The sequence below is a fragment of the Mobula birostris genome, chromosome 13 (genome assembly GCF_030028105.1).
Source record: "Mobula birostris isolate sMobBir1 chromosome 13, sMobBir1.hap1, whole genome shotgun sequence".
NCBI lineage: Eukaryota > Metazoa > Chordata > Chondrichthyes > Myliobatiformes > Myliobatidae > Mobula > Mobula birostris.
This window is the reverse complement of record NC_092382.1, coordinates 389,217-406,868: the sequence shown is the minus strand read 5'-3', so window position 1 is coordinate 406,868 and position 17,652 is coordinate 389,217. Positions and strand designations below refer to the sequence as shown.

The window sequence follows — 17,652 nt, the reverse complement described above, 5'->3', positions numbered from 1 at the left end:
GACCAAGGTGTGTGCAGGAGCACGATATGCCAGCTCGTTGAGTGGTGTCGCAAAAACAACATTGCTCTGAACGTCAGTCAGACCAAAGAAGTGATTGTGCACTTCAGAAAGTGTGGGACATACCAGTCCACAATGAGGGATCAGAAGTGCAGAGAAGAGCAATTTCAAGTTCCTGAGTGTTAATTTCACTGAGGACCTAATCTGGTCGCAACATATAAAGAAGCTATAAAGAAAGGCAGCGGCTATATTTCATTAGGAGTTTGAGTACGTTTGGCATGTCGCCTAAAACACATGAAAACTGCTACAGATGTACCGTGGCGAGCATTCTGACTGGATGCATCAGGATCTGGTATGGAGTCACGGGATCATGCTGCACATTATCAAAGCAAGGTGCAGACAGCTGTTAAATTAGCCAGCTCCATCTTGGATACCAGCCTCCGCAGTGTCCAGGACATCTTCAAGGAGGGGTGTCTTAGGAAGGCGGCGTCCATGATGAAGGACCCCCACCACCCAGGACATGCCCTCTTCTCATTGTTACAGTCAGGAAGGAGGTCCAGAAGTCTGAAGGCACACACTCAGCGATTCCAGATCAGCTTCTTCCCCTCTGTCATCCGATTTCTGAATTGACTGCGAACCCATGAACATTACCTCACTACTTTTTTATTTCTGTTTTTGCAGAACTTGTTTAACTATTCAATATACATACATGCACATACTGTATAGATTTTTATTTGTTGTCATGTATTGCATTTTATACCCACCACAATGTTAACTAATTCCAAGACATATTCTATTAAACCTGATACTGATTCTAATGAGAGAAGTAAATTAAACAGTGTAAACTTCTAACATGCGGGATTAAATAAGCTGTTCCCGATTCACTCACAGTCACACACAATTAACTGACCAGCGACGTCGAGTGACCGGTTGAATAATCAGTCCCGTTTCTCACCGTCACTCTGCATTGGGGACCCGATGATTATAAAATCACACTTCAGGGCCGTGTCCGAGATCGCTGCAGATGCAGGGTCACTGCCGAGGTCTTTGTCAATTTAACATCATTATACTGACTGCACTGCTGAATGTATCATCCTCAGCAGAGTGACCTTCTCGCCAGATAATCAATCCAGGGACTGATGTCCTTTACTGAGCTTCGCCCCCGGATGCCTCCTGACTGCCTAATTTCCCAGGGTCTCCTTTAGGAAGAAATCCGGACCCAGGAATCCGGTGGAAGCAGTTCCGTTGGAATTTCATGACTGTGATAAGGAGTGGAGCTGGAGTCCTTTGGAATGGTTGGCTATCAACCCGGGAGCATGGCGATTAAAGGGGAGGGCAGCGAATTGGACAAATGTCCCCATCCCCTGGGCGGGGATGTTCACAAATTCAGATGTTCACAGGATCACTCTCAGTCCAGGTCTAGATTCCTGCAGAGAGCTCAGTTTCTTCCTCCGGGTCTCACTGAACTGATTTCTCACCAGCCTGAAACAGATGGAATGAAGAGGAAATAAACAGATTACACAACAGCGTCAGTAACAGGAGACTGGGGTTAATGTTTCAATAATGTTTCCCACAGATCTGTGGATGTTTTATCACATTGAACATTAACACAGACTCTCACCAGATCCACTCCAGACTCGTACGAGTCAGTAAGAGGCGGCGCAGAGCGGGGATTGATCGGTCTGTGAGCCAGTTCAATCCCAAATCCAGCCCCGTCAGTGTTTGGTTTGCAACGAGAGCGGAGAGGAGATTGTCGGCACCAGAATCTGTGAGACCAATACAGTTCAGCCTGGAATTACGAGAGAGGGAGGGTGAATGACACAGAGAGACAGGAGATGGTACACATCCCTAGTGTTTATCAGTAACACAAAATTACTGAACACATTAATGATCAGTGTCAGACACCGAGTGACTGTGAACACAATCTCCCACAGTCTGGTGCTTACCCCAGTTTCTGTATTTTACACTTTGGGTTCCTCAGAGCCGTAGACACCAGTTTCACTCCTGAATCTCCCAGTTTATTTTTATTCAGGTCCAACGCCAACAGTGATCGGTTTGTACTGAGAGCAGAGACGAGATGCTCAGCACCAGAATCTGCGAGACCGACGTCAATAAGCCTGCAAATATAAGAAAGATGGTAAAGCACAGGTAGACAGGAGACGGTTCAAATCCCCAGTGTCTATCAGTAACACAATTACTGATCATATAAATATTCAGTGTCAGAAATCCAGTGACTGTAAACACAATCTCCCACAGTCTGGTACTTACACCAGTTTCTGTATTTTACACTCCGGGTTCCTCAGAGCCGCAGACACCAGTTTCACCCCTGAATCTCCCAGTTTATTTCCGTTCACATCCAGCTCCGTCAGTGATTGGTTTGTACTGAGAGCGGAGACGAGATCCTCGGTACCAGAATCTGTGAGACCGATATTCTCCAGCCTGGAGATGAGAGAGAGTGAGGGTGAAGGACACACAGAGACAGGAGACGGTACAAATCCCCAGTGTTTATTAGTAACACAATTACTGATCACATTAATGTTCAGTGTCAGACACCCAGTGACTGTAAACACAATCTCCCACAGTCTGGAACTTACCACAGTTTCTGTATTTTACACTCCGGGTTCCTCAGAGCCGCAGACACCAGTTTCACTCCTGAATCTCCTAGTTTATTCTCCCCGAGTCTAAGCACAGACAGACAAATTGATGAACAAAGTGATTCAATCCGTGGGTCTGACGGAATTTCTCTCACTCGGATATATCAGGAAACATTAAACCCTTCAGTAAATCACTGATCGGAGTTCCCAGCACTGTCAGTGTCCCTCACTGCCCAGCTCCAGGGTATCCACCGAATGTCAGTAATTTAGCCTGTTGGTATGACCTTGATAACTCCACACATTCTGACTCATTGGCCGACTGTGAGCAAAATGTTCCTGATGTGAGAGAGTCATAAGGGACAGGGTTGAAGGGTGGGAGAAAGTCCCACAGTGAGGAAGATTTGAGAATGGGACCGTGTTGATGGGAGATGGTGGAAGCGACCCCACCTGAGGAAAAGGGATAGAAAGACGGAGCCAGCAGGAGGAAGGGGAATTGGGTAGAGTGATCCCACAGGAGGAAGGGGGATGGATAGGAAAAATCAAACAGGAAGAAGGGGGATGAAGTAGAGCGATGCACCTGAGGAAAAGGGATAGGAAGAGAGATCCCACAGGAGGAAGGAGGATGGGAAAGAGATATCCCTAAGGGAAGAAGGGGAATGGAGAAGAAATCGCACAGGAGGAAACCAACGGGAAAAGATAACCCCTCAAGACGAGAGGATGCAGAAATAGATTACATGGGGGGGATGGGTCTGAACTGATCCCACGATCGAGAGGAGGTGCCCGCACGGGGACTGGGTATCTGGTGGTCACACAGGTAGACTGGTGGTGATAGCCGGACACAGGGAAGGGCAGGGGAGGACAATCTCACCGAGGTAATTATCACCCTCTCTCTGAGACAGTCCGCCGTCCCTCTCTTGTCCCTCACCGGGAAGGGGATTTGAAGCCTTGGTGCACCTGTCGCATTCAGTGTCTGTCTGGGTATTAGTAACATCGAGAAGGAACATTGTCAATAAACGTGTCACAGGCAGCGAGAAACAGCCATTCCAGTCATTTACTACCATTAAACCAATGGCCGTTGTTCACTGATCTGATGATGACTCCAAAATCTCCTGAGGAGGAAACTCAGACCTTTACTTTCCTTAGGAAATTACTGACCGACCCCCTGGTAATTTCTCAAAATTCTTCACAATCTGTTATACTACAGTTTTACCCAAATCCATTTACAAACCCCATTTCCAGAAAAGTTGGGGTATTTTCCAAAATGCAATAAAAACAAAAATCTGTGTTATGTTAATTCACGTGAACCTTTATTTAACTGACAAAAGTACAAAGAAAAGGTTTTCAATAGTTTTACTGACCAACTTAATTGTATTTTGTAAACATACACAAATTTAGAATTTGATGGCTGCAACACACTCAACAAAAGTTGGGACAGAGGCATGTTTACCATTGTGTTACATCACCTTTCTTTTTAATAACACTTTTTAATCGTTTTGGAACTGAGGATACTAATTGTAGTAGATTTGCAATTGGAAATTTTGTCCATTCTTGCTTGATATTAGACTTCAGCTGCTCAACAGTCCGTGGTCCCCGTTGTCTGATTCTCCTCTTCATAATGCACCATACATTTTCAATAGGAGATAGATCTGGACTGACAGCAGGCCAGTCAAGCATACGCACTCTGTGTCTACAAAGCCATGCTGTTGTAGCCCGTGCAGAATGTGGTCTGGCATTGTCCTGCTGAAATAAGCATGGACGTCCCGGGAACAGACTTCGCCTTGATGGCAACATATGCCTCTCTAAAATCCTAATATGCACCTCAGAGTCAATGGTACCTTCACATACATGCAACTCACCCATGCTGTGGGCACTGATGTACCCCCATACCATCACAGATGCTGGCTTTTGCACCTTTTGCTGATAACAATCTGGATGGTCATTTTCATCTTCGGCACAGATAACTCAACGCCCGTTTTTGCCGAAAACTAACTGAAATGTGGACTCATCTGACCACAGCACATGGTTCCACAGTCTTTCGGTCCATCTGAGATGAGCTCAGGCCCAGAGAACTCGCCGGCTTTTCTGCATAGAGTTGATGTATGGCTCCTCCTTGCGTAATACATTTTCCAGTTGTATTTCTGGATGCAGCGACGGACTGTGTTGAGTGACTATGGTCTTCCAAAGTACTCCCGAGCCCAGGTGGCTATAATTGTCACAGTAGCATGACGGTTTCTTAGGCAGTGCCGCCTGAGGGCTCGAAGATCACGGGATTTCAACAGTGGTTTCCGACCTTGCCCTTTACTCACTGAGATGTCTCTGAATTCTCTGAATCTTTTCACAATATTATGTACTGTAGGTGTTGAAAGACCTAAATTCTCAGCAATCTTGCGTTGAAAAATGTTCCCTTTGAACTGACTAACAATTCTCTCATGAATTTTGGCACAAAGGGGTGAGCCACGACCCATCCTTGCTTGCAACGTCTGAGCCTTTGATGGACGCTACTTTTATACCCAGTCATGATACCTCACCTGCCACCAATTAGCCTGCTTAATGTGGAGTCTTTCAAACCGGTGTTACTTGAATATTCGGTGCACTTTTCAATCTTATTTTAACTCTGTCTCAACTTTTGTTGAGTGTGTTGCAGCCATCAAATTCTAAATTTGTGTATATTTGCAAAGTACACTTAAGTTGGTCAGTAAAACTACTGAAAATCTTTTCTTTGTACTTTTGTCAGTTGAATAAAGGTTCACCTGAATTAACATATCACAGATTTTTGTTTCTATTGCATTTTGGAAAATATCCCAACTTTTCTGGATATAGGGTTTGTACATTGAAACAACATAATGTAACGGTTTCACAGCTCAGAGTGAGAGTTAAATGGAATTACCCCAACTCCTGGCACTTGTGCAGCCCGGCTCCCAGCCGCTGGATTCCTTCACACTGAATGTGGCAGTTCCACAGGTCGAGGTGTTTTATTCTATCACAGAGCCCGAAGACATGAGACAGGACCGTGCAGTCAATCGGGGCCAGTGTCATTCCACTGAATGAAAGTGTTTTCACAGATCCCAGTGTGGCCTGAGCCAGTCCACGATTCTGAGACTCAAACAGGTAGTGCAATGCGTTCAGGAGGCTCCTTTTACCAGCTTCACTCCTCGTGTTTCCACTCTGGTGCTTAACCTCCTCCTTCACCCAGTCAATCACCCGGCAGGTTGTTTGATGAGGAAACGGACCCAGAAACTCTTCCAGGCCCCGAGCTGTCATTGGGTTGGAGAGACCAGCAACAAAACGGAGAAATACCTCAAAACGCCCATCTATCGTGTTGTGGGCTTCGGTGAGGAATTTCAGGATATCCCCGGGATGTGGATTCAGGAATTGTGCGATTGCAGCTACAAACTCTTGGATTGTGAGGTGTGGGAATGTGTACACCACACACCGGGAAGAGTCCTCTCTCTCTAAAAGCTCCATCAGGAACCGGGAAGGCTGCAGATTGTAGTGGATCAAATCTTCACTTGTAAATACAGTCTTCTGCTCGGACACTCCTCTGAAGGCCATCTGACCGACCCTGAGTAACACATCATGGGGTCTCTCAATCTCACGGCCGTGGTTTTTCAGGATGTTGTAAATATAGTAGGAATGTAGTTGGGTAATGGTCTTGGGAATTCGCTGCGGGTCCCTGACTCTTCGTGTGAAGAAGGGGCCCAGTACCAGAGCGAGGATCCAGCAGTAGGAGGGGTTGTAGCTCATGGTGTACAGGATCTCGTTCTCCTTCACGTGTTTGAAAACAGCTTCTGCCACTGTCTGATCTTCAAAATGCCTGATGAAATATTCTTTCCGTTCCTCACCAACAAATCCCAGGATTTCAGCCCAGACACTGATCTTCGCCTTTTCCAGTAAATGTAACGCAGTGGGACGTGTGGTCACCAGCACTGAACACCCTGGGAGCAGCTTGCCCTGGATTAAACTGTACACAATGTCAGACACCTTGCACTGGAATTCAGGATCCGTGCAAGCGTACTGAGATTCTGTGTTTCTCCGACTGTCAGCAAAATCGATTCTGTCCTTGTATTCATCCAATCCATCGAATATAAACAGCAAACTTTCTGGGTTCTTCCACAGTGTTTCCAGAACATTCCTCAGGTCAGGGTAAAAAAACAGCACCAGGTTCGAGAGGTTTATTATACAATTGATAGTGTTTAACTCTCGGAATTTGAAGGTGAAGACAAACTGGAATTGTTGGTATATTTTCCCCGTGGCCCAGTCATAAACAATCTTCTGTACCATTGTGGTTTTCCCGATCCCTGGGACTCCAGCCACTGCAGCTGAACTCCCTGCTTTGGAATTACTGTGGGAAAAGCTGCTTTGGATCAGCTGATCCGACCGGATTTTTTCCAGCTCTACATGGAGATGTTTCTTTCTCAATTTTTCATGGGTTCTGCCTCTTGCCAGCAGCTCATGTTCCACCAGTCTCCGATCTCGAACAGTAGAAATGACCGTGAGCTCAGCGTATCGATCAACCAGCTGGAAAACCTTCACCTTCTCCCTCATCAGGATCGTGTTCACTCCCAGTGTTTCAGTTTGTGCCCGTAGAGTCTCCTTGTGTTTCTGCTGAACATCTTCCATGCGAAAAGAAGTAAAATGATTACCACATACATTTGTCAAAAAACACAACTTGAAAACTGCAACTGGATCTCTGTACTAATATTTCAAGAATTGGAAGTTTCTATGGATGACAGTGTTGACTATAAAACCTGGTTCACGGGCAACGGACACAATGGTAATCAACCACCGAGAAAATACCGGAGTTGTACAATCTGATCGTCAGCGAACAGTGAAGGTTAACTTTCCTTCTGATTTTTTTTAATTATATCCCACCTGCCCAAGTTATTGTACATGTGGGTTTTACAGAGCTTCTTTCTGACGCCCAGTGCTTCCTTAAATATCATCACTAATGACTCCACAATCTCGTTCATGACAACACTTTCCTACGAACCACTGTGACGTTCTGGTGTTCTCATCCCTCGTCCTTCATCATCCTCAACCTGTCTGAAAATACCCGTCCCTTAACTCTCAGCAACCCCCCATCAGGCAACAGCACACTCATCTTCCTGCACTGAGATCGCGCACTAATGTTTTGAATTAACAGTGTTTACTCACAGACTATTTATGCTCGTCACGGTCTCTGTAATCTGTCCCAGCAAGGTCACATTGGCTCCATCAGTTCAGACACGCTGCTTCTCCACACATTCCACTGACAGCCCTGGATCTGAACTCTAATGTACTGTACTTTTCCTCAAACTCCTCAGACTCTCCCAGAACTTCCTTAATTATACTACTTGTTATCTGGGATATTGCACACGCCAGTCGGGACAGAATGTGAAAAATACATGTGAGGTGAATTTCTAGAGAAAATTCATATGGAATATTCCAGGCAACTATGGATATGAGCTCACTGGCAAAGATCCACTGCAGAGGAAATCGAACGAGCTTGTATGTTATGAGGAATTTCAGCTGACAGATGCATTTACTTTCTCTCTTTGGCCGATAAGCTGGTCAGCTATTGGGATGCATTGCAATGTAATAAACAAAAACCGATAAAGAAGGAAAAAACAGTCTTACAGTTTGCAAAATAATTTGGAGACATTTAAAACCGAGACGAACGAAAATATCATAAGCATCTATTTTCTCCCATCAATCAAGTTAGCAGAACTGTGGTCAATTGCCTTGCATGGTTGATAAATAGTTGTACAAATTGAGTCGTTAGGAAGTGAATGTATTTTCATGGGCACTGGGAGTCTGAGAGGTGGTCTATATTGATTTGGATTTCTTTACTTGCTCGCTGATTTATTTGGACCATGGCTCCCTCCTATTCCCCTTCTGATTTCCGTCTCTGAAACTGCACCTGGTTGCACAATATCAGATTATAAGATCATAAGATATAGGAGCAGAAGTAGGCCATTCGGCCCATCGAGGCTGCTCCACCATTCAATCGTGGGCTGATCCAATTCTTCCAGTCATCCCCACTCCCCTGCCTTGTTCCCATACCCTTTGATGCCCTGGCTAATCAGGAACTTTTATATCTCTGTCTTAAACGCACCCAATGACTTGGCCTCCACAGCCGCTCGTGGCAACAAAGTCCACAGATTTTTACCACACTCTGACTAAAGTAATTTCTCGGCAAATTACTTTGTTATTGTTTAACATGTTCACCAGCGTCAAGTTAGAATCCCAGCTCCTGCCCATTAACGTAATGAACAATAAACAAGAGTAACAAATCTGAGAGGACATCTCCATCAAAATATTTACTTTTTTTTAGGAGAGTGTTCATCTATTTAACTGTGAAGTGAAAGCCATCTTATAAACGAACTTAGTTCCTTCTTTTCTGAAATAGGTGAGTCCACTTTGATTCAGTTATAACACAGGCCACTGAAGAGTCAGCAGAGATAGTGGAGTAGATCAATCAGACAGAGATGTTAAGAGTGTCGAAGGATCCGGGGATTCTGATTTCCCCAAGATAAACAGGGATCGCTTGGAGAGGGGGTAAAATTTAAAGTGCGTTGAAGAGAGGTTACTTTGACAAAGTCATTTAGACAGTAATACCTGACAAGGGCAGATCTGGCCTGCTCTTTTTTGTAGCCAAGGCATTTTAGATAGGTTAATAATGAAGCTGAGCTTCACAGCAGTCAGGGAAAGGAGTAAAGGTGGATTGGATATACATTCATAAAGGAGGAATGATTTCGAGTGTATATGACAGCGGAGACGATTGAAGGTAATTGTTCATCCAGTAAAACAGGGCCATGTGGAAGTGAATAGCGGGAGATTGGGGCCAATATGTCCCCGTGGGCTGGAAAAGGGCAAGTTGTAAGGAAGTTTGAACATCAAAGCATCTACTAATAAAGAGAGGCATTCTCAGATGTAGAGAATTAAAAAAATAGATTATTCTGGAAAGAGTAGAGGAGAATACGAAAGGAATTATGAGAGCAGTCTGGGACATGACATGATGATGCTTAAGAAAACCGCAAAAGTGTTTTGTGAATATATTAAAGTCAAGAGAGGTTCATTGTATCAGGACACTCTAGGAAGTACATGGTACTTCCCTGTGTGTTAAGATCCAGCCAGGGCTGTCGGCAGTTTTACGGTGCACCAACAACCTACACGGTCGTAATGTGGATTAAATGAATTATAGTTTAATATTCGAGCAAACTGTACTGAGTGGGACTCGGGCTGAAGGAACTGCTTCATTAGGTTTGGAGATACAGCACAGTGACAGCCCCTTCCAGCCCAGGTGCCCATACCGCCCAATTACACCAATTCGGCCAGCTGACCGACTGACCTGTACATCTGGACATGGACTTACTGGGAATAGTCTACATGGCTTCATGTGTGTAGGACATGTCTAATCAATCTTATGGAGGATTTCTTTTCCTAGGCAGTAACCAGGAGAGTTGATAAAGGAAAGGTAGTCGATGCTGTTCACAGAGACTTTAGTAAGGCATTTGACCAGATCTCGCATGGGAGATCGGTCATGAAGGTTCAGTCGCGCAGCGTTCAAGATGAGTTAATAAATTGGATTAGGTGTTGACTTTGTGGGATCAGCCAGAGATTGGCAGTTGATTGTTGCTTCTCTGACTGGAGGCCTGTGACTGGATCCTGCAGGGATCGGTGTTGGGTCCGTTGTTGTTTGTCACCTATATCAAAGATCTGAATAATACTGTAACTAGCTGGATCAGCACATTAGCGATGAAATCAATATTGTGGGTGTGACGGACAGCTGGGAAGACTGTCATGACTAGCAGAGGGATCTGGAGTACATGGGATGCAGACAGAAATTAATCCAGACGTGCTCGATGAGTTTCACTTTGGTAGAACCATCCAGAGTCCTACACAATGAACGGCAGAGCCCCAAGGAGCAAGAGGATCCGGAATACAGGTGCATAATTCACTGAAAGTGCTGTCACAGGGAGATAGGATCAAATAGAAAACTTTTGGACCTCATAAATCAAAGTATTGACATGGGATGCTATGTTGAAGTTGTATAAGATATTGGTGAGGCGCAATTAGCATTATTGTGTGCATCTTTAGTCACCTGCCTACAGAGCAGATCTAAATGAGGTTGAAAGAATACAGAGAACATTCATAAGGCTATTGCCGGGTCTGGAGGACCTGAGTTATAACGAAAGGTTTATTAGCTTAGGATTTTATTCCTTGGAACCTAGAAGACTGAGGGGAGATTTGACAGAGGTATACAAAATTATGAGCAGTATGAATAGGGAAAATGCAAGCAGGTTTTTTCCACTGGGATGGGTGTGACTACAACCAGCGGCTATGGTGAACTTTTAAAGGGAGCGTTCGGGAAAACTTCTTCGCTCAGAGGATCACAGTGCATAGAACGAGCTGCCAGCTGTCAATTGCTATGTGTAGGTACCTGAGTGATGCTTACGGCTGGATAGTCCAAATAGTGAACTAAATTATTTGCACAAAGTCGTTGGAAATGGTCTGAATTGTAGCGAGAACTCTGAATGCCCATCAGCAGATAGTTATTTCCGGACAAGACCATTCCTTTTCACAGACACTTACACCTGGACACCCAGTTTCTGCAATCTGTGAACGATCGTGGTCCAACATCATTTCTGTCGAGTAATCAGCTTGAAACGTTCATTTCATCACTCACCCTTCAGTTGCGAGGATAGCTCACAAAAGCCTCCGGCGATATTCGTGTATTCAAATGGATCAGGACCTGATGACATCGAAAAGCTTTCATGAAACCTTGTTAAATCAGGAAAGTTTCAATTGGATTTAGGGCAGAGTGTATTATTTCACTGTACCGAGTTCCTGGATTTCCTTCAGTATCTTCTCCAACTTTGGTAACTCCTTCCTCATTTCCACAAAGGATTCCCACAATACCCTCCGGGCCTGAACGCCTTTCTCCATCACCAGACTGAGGAGGAGTGTACAACTCTCCGTCCGGTTTCCCCACTCCACGAGCTCAGTGACTTTCTGTAAAGAACAACAGTGAAGAGCGGGCGGAGACACAGAATGAAGAGGAAAATATCTGCTCACTGATAGGACATTCAATTAGTTACACGGCCTAAAAGCATACGAACACCCACCGGTCCGACTCCTGGTCCTTTCTGTAAATCTATGGGTTCAGACATTAGAACCAAAGCAAGAAATGAAGACATCTATATTCCAGTATTATTGCCGCGGTGTGAGGTAATCTCCTCTGCCAAATTCGTTCATAACCCCACTGGCCCTGTTACATGGTTGTGTTGCAGATGTCAATGTGAGGTAGACCTTGGGGCATTAACCCGTCGATTACAGCTCATTACAATTCTACTGCTGCTGCACAACCCATTGGCCCATGGACCAAGAGCTTTGCGCTGCTCTCTGGTCTGGGTCTCTCTCTATTAGTATTATGGAATTGACATGGACATGCTCAGTGTGACCATTCCGTACCTACAAGTACTTCCGGTGAAGACCCCTATTGATGTATACCACAGTTGGAAAGTTGAGAATGTTCCATTTTTTTGGATTGTGTCTCAACTAGTCTCTGGGACAATTTGCAAATTCCTGTTTAGTGTATTCACTGTCCTAGAAGATCCTCCCGGTTGACCTGGGCTGATGTGCCTTGACCTAATGTGAATCCACCGACTTAGTTCTCAGATTCTATACCATTAGTGCATTCACAGTGTCCTGGAAAAATGGAGCTGGTGAAACACAGCGACGTTTTACTGGCAGCAAACAAAACTCTAACTACTCTATCAATTACAATCCTTCTGAACTACGATTACTTCAATCAGCAACCTGTAATGTTCAGTTGTGAGTTGCTATTGTTGAACCGACTCTACGATCTGGCACGTGTGGCGATTCGGCGAGCTAATGTCTCGGTTGTACACGTCCGCCACGGGCATCGCTGGTGTGAACTTTGGGTCGTATTGAGGCGGGGGTCCTTGTGCTTAAATGATGAAAATGGATTGATGATTGACTATTGCTGCAGTGAAATTATTGGACAAACGAAGAGTCAGGACACGGGCCCGAGAGCGAGGAATAAGCATGTTCAACCGGCTGGCCATATTGAAATGGTTCAAATGTTGCCAACAGGAACGGGAACGAAAGGCGGGCCGATGTCTAGTTCGCTGCTCACGGGGTTTAGTCACCTCTGCAGCTGGTATCTGGGCTAGAGGACCAGCTCCAGCAGTGAATCTGGCTCCGTGGCCGAGTAATCACTTTCCATTTTGGTGATCTCTATGCTTCACGTGCTGAGTGTAAATTGTTTACTTTTGGTGCGTGGACGACCTGCTCTGTCTTATATTTCCACAGCCTGAGTGTTTGACTGTCTATATTGTATGAGTTTTTATTTATAGGTTATATTATATATATTTGATACTTGTAAAAAATGGAACCTCAAGGTTGTATGCTGTAGACAGACTTTGGTAATAAATGTTGTTTGAAGCTAATAAATGTTGTTCGAAGACAATTGGATAAGCACGCGAAAGGAAAGTTTTAAAGCCATATGGCACCTTTTCATGGTGTGTGATTCGAATTCTAGGGCCATGACATTTCAGGCATCCGGCTGTGTACGGGAGTGATGTGACAATATCGATGTGGTGGGCAGGGTGTCTATCTACAAATGACAGCAGAAAAATGGGCATTTGCATCGTTGTTGCGGAGAAATGAATCTAATCCAAATATGACCAAAGGTCTTGATGGATGCTTCAATCAGACTATAATTTCTGTATCTGATTCACTAAAACCCATTTCCTTTGGCACTGTTGAGTGCAGCATATTTGGGTGGATGAATTGAGATTGAACCAGTGATTGAACAGTTGCCAGTGCTCACCCCAGTAGTTTTAGTCCAGTGGTTTAACAATAAACGGAACCCAAACTGTTCCTCCCACTCACCTCGTGTTCAAGTCCACTAAAATGTCGCTCCTGTCTCAACTTCAAGCTGAGTCCTTCTACTCCTTTTTCCATTGCAGGTTTCAGTCCCTTCCAGTAGAAATTTGTCAGATGGAGCAGTTGATAATCGTCGAACTGTGCCAGGACATCTGAGATCGTATGTTTGGGATCTGGGGATAGAAATGTGGGAAATACAGTACTGTGCAACGTGGAGCGGAAAGCGCGTTGGTAGATCCAGCGGGGAGTGAACGATGTTGGGAATAGTGTATGTGGAGCGCTGCAGGAGTGGAGTGGGATACGTGGCACAGAAAATGGGAGGGGTGTGGGACATGTGGTAGAGAAGGAGTGCCAAGGGTGGAGTGTAGCACGGGTGCAGACACGTCCCCCACTGAGATACCTGAGACAGCCATTTTGTTCCACACAATTGGCTTACTGGCCATTACAGAATCTCTCTCTGATCTCTCTCCTTTACCTTTTTCAAACCATGGGTCCCCTCTCCCTGTCACTTTGCACATTCAGTCCACTCTAGAAACCCGAATTAGAGTCAAGTTTATTATCACTCATACAGGTCACACATTTTTATTTCTTTTTTTTTTTGGCGGCAGAACGCTCCTATGCATAAAATTGCTACAATATTGTACAAACATCTTTAGCACCCGAGCTATATCTATGTCCTTAACAATTCTGCACAATGCTGTATGTACCGCCAACACAAGAGGCCACATTCACGTTGGAGGAACAACGCCTTATATTCCGTCTGGGTAGCCTCCAACCTGATGGCATGAACATTGACTTCTCTAACTTCCGCTAATGCCCCACCTCCCCCTCGCACCCTATCCGCTATTTATTTATATACACACATTCTTTCTCTCTCTCTCCTTTTTCTCCCTCTGTCCCTCTGACTATACGCCTTGCCCATCTTCTGGTGTCCCTTCCCCCACTTTTCCTTCTCCCTGAGCCTCCTGTCCCATGATCCTCTCATATCCCTTTTGCCAATCAGCTGTCCAGCTCTTGGCTCCATCCTTCCTCCTCCTGTCTTCTCTTATCATTTTGGATCTCCTTCTCCCCCTCACACTTTCAAATCTCTTACTAGCTCTTCCTTCAGTTAGTCCTGACGAAGGGTCTCGGCCTGAAACGTCAACGGTACCTCTTCCTAGAGATGCTGTCTGGCCTGCTGCATCACCAGCAACTTTTACGTGTGTTGTTTACAAGATGTTGCCTGGATTGGAGAACGCGCCTTATGAGAATGGGTTGACTGAGCTTGGCCATTTCTGCTTGGAGCCACCGAGGTTGAGAGGTGACCTGATAGAGGTGTATATGATGTTGAGAGGCAATGATAATGTGGAGAGCCAGAGGCTTTTACTCAGGGCTGAAATGACTAACAGGTGTGGCCACATGTACCACACCCACACATTTTCCCTCTCCTCTGACCACCCGTCACATTTTCCCTCCTCCCTCTCGCATTTTGCAAACACATAACCCTCATATTTCACTCACCCGTTCCTTGCTGGGGACTTGACAATTCCGTGTTTAATGAGCTTCCGAGCTGACAGACAGTCGCCTCACTTGTGCTGGTTCCAGGGTCCTGATCAGTGTCTCTGACGTCACTGTCTCTGGGCTGAATTTGTTCCACTTCCGCTGCGGCCGGACCGCATTCAACTGGGACATTGCTCTCAATCTGACCCTGCTTTGGTGCATTGTTTCCCGTGTCCCGATCATCTTCCCTCGATGAGCGGCCTGGTAAAAACCTCCCGAATACTTTCCATAACCAAAACCTACCTAAAATAAATGATGAATTGCAGTTTATACTAGAGTGATCTAGAACCGAGCAGACCAAGAATTCACAATGGGTGACGACAATAAGAACATGAGACAAAGGGTCAGAATTAGGACATCGATTCTGCTCCACCATTCAATCATGGCTGGTCTTTTCCCCCTCATCAACCCCATTTCTCGGTTTTCTTCCCGTTACCTTTGATACCGTGACCAATCAAGAACCCTCAGGTCTCTGCCTTAAATACACCCAAAGACCCGGCCTCCACAGTTGCCTGTGGTAACAAATTCTACAAGTTCACCACCCCCCTGCAAAAGAAATTTCTCCGCGTCTCTATTTTAAAAATATGCCCCTCTATTCTGAAGCTGTGTCCTCTTATCCCAGACTTCCCCACCATGGGAAGCATCCTTTCCACGTCTACTCTCTCTAGTCCTTTCAACATTCAAAAGGGTTCAATGAGAATCCCCCACCCCGACCCACAACTTTCTAAATTTGAGCGAGTACAGACCCAGAGCCATCAAACGATGGAGCCAAGACTGGCTGACCCGATTTGGAGTGGGACTGTACAGGTGAATGTGAACCGTTCTTCCTGCCAGGTGACCATCCCGAAAGCCGGTGACCAGACATATTCACTCCCAGAAAAAAAGAACAGGATAGACACAGTAATACTGGTCACTGGCTGCGCAGTAACTAAACACACTGATGTCCAGGGGATCTTAATGGAACGGTGTCAGGTGATACTGGGAAATATCACTGAGATTATTTTCCACAAGCAAAACTCTCCCCTCCCCGGGTCACAAACTGTCCAGTCACCTGTGTCACATACAGATCAGCCTCCTGATTACCCACTGCCCAATCCCCTGGATCACATACTCTCCGTCCGCTGTGTCAAAGTGTCTGGTCCCCTGGGTCACAAAGTGACCATTACCTCTAATCTCACACTGTCCGGTCCCCTGAGTCACAGACTGATCATTGCCTTGAGTCACACACAGATCACGCAGATTACAAACAGTCGGATCCCCTGGACAACATCCTCTCCGTACGCTTTGACATACAGTGTGCTGTGCCCTAGATCACAGACTGACCATTGCTTTGACACACGCACTGTCCAGTCCCGTGAGGAATCTTTCCATCACAATGATATCCATCCTGTGCCCTACCTACCTGTATGAACATCTCCAGGTAATCGTGCATCTGTACCCTTTGTTCCCCCCCCCCCCCACAATACTTTTCAAGTCCCTACAATTTACCATGCAACTCCTGTCCTGGGGTAACTTTACAAAGTGAAACCATTCCTTGGAGCACTTTCCATGTTCGTCTCAGTCTCCTTGTAAATTTACATAACCCCAATTCCCAACAATTTTGCTGCCATCTGCAAACTAATGAACGACATTAATTTTATCTGCCAAACCTTTAATATAAAGAGCAAAAAGTGGACACGGCACCAATCCACACCAGTGGACACAAGCCTCCAAACTGAATAGCACTCTATTATTAACCGTCTGATCCCTTCCACCTCGCCCGTTCCATATCCAATTGTCTGGCTTGCCCGCAAGGACATGAATACGGTGACATACATATACTTTGATGATAAATTCAGTGAATTTTGATCTTTCAATACTCCTGAGATTACAGGTAGACAATGTGTGGAGTTGATAGTTAGCATATTTGCCGTCATTAGCTGCAGCACAGAATACAGGAGCAGAGAGATCTTCTGACAAGTTTATAAACTGTTGGTTGGACCAGTTGCAATAACACGTGCGGTGCTGGTAACAATACTACAGGAAGGATGTATTAGTACTGGCGAGAGTGCAGATTGAAAATTTCAATTACAAAAGATTGAATCGGATGAGAACGTTTTCTTTCTCAGAGAAAATCATTTCCCTCCATAGATGCTGTCTGACCTGCTGAGCTCTTCCATCATTTTGCGTGTAACCCGCTCTAGTTCCCCTCTTGAAATTCCACGGCGTTCACTTTAATCCTACTCACCAATGCCATTACTTTGTCCCAATAGCCTTCTTTGATTCCATGTTTGTCTTCTGCTCTTTTGTATTTCCAGTGCCAGATCAGCATTGAAGCTCTTTAAACGTATTTTGAGAAAACAACGTTCATCATTTGTCCACAGCCCAGACATTCATTGGGGTATTAAAACACTGAAGCAGACCACACATTTATTTACAATCATCTGTCTCCTGATCCTCAGCTATCCCCAACGCTGGCAATGTTCTCAGTTCGGCTACCGATCTCCTGCTCCTTTCACTCAGGTGAATCTTTGCGCGGTGAGCGGAGTGATTCGACGATTACCGGTGTCACGTCGCTGCACTTGAACTGTTGGACTGATTCATTACTCAAAGCTTCTTTACCAAGGGATTCAGTGACCTTGTTTGATGT

General features: G+C 45.2%; 1 protein-coding gene across 5 annotated transcripts in view; it reads right to left on the bottom strand.

Annotated features, from left to right (window-relative positions):
• Positions 1-634: 634 nt before the first annotated feature.
• LOC140208170 (NACHT, LRR and PYD domains-containing protein 3-like) overlaps positions 635-17,652 on the bottom strand; it is a 39,867-nt gene continuing 22,849 nt past the window's right edge. For 4 of the 5 annotated variants that reach the window (XM_072276659.1, XM_072276657.1, XM_072276660.1 and 1 more), the window contains exons 4-13: positions 14,985-15,266; positions 13,491-13,657; positions 11,414-11,585; positions 11,260-11,325; positions 5,479-7,204; positions 2,592-2,678; positions 2,266-2,436; positions 1,944-2,114; positions 1,619-1,786; positions 635-1,479 (exon numbers count right to left, since the gene is read on the bottom strand). In XM_072276659.1, the coding sequence (XP_072132760.1) occupies positions 1,392-1,479; positions 1,619-1,786; positions 1,944-2,114; positions 2,266-2,436; positions 2,592-2,678; positions 5,479-7,204; positions 11,260-11,325; positions 11,414-11,585; positions 13,491-13,657; positions 14,985-15,266 (3,098 nt within the window). In that variant the 3' untranslated portion in view covers positions 635-1,391. Of the gene's footprint in view, positions 1,480-1,618; positions 1,787-1,943; positions 2,115-2,265; positions 2,437-2,591; positions 2,679-3,459; positions 3,566-5,478; positions 7,205-11,259; positions 11,326-11,413; positions 11,586-13,490; positions 13,658-14,984; positions 15,267-17,652 lie in introns of those variants that run through there. The other variant, XR_011888677.1, reaches the window with a different exon arrangement.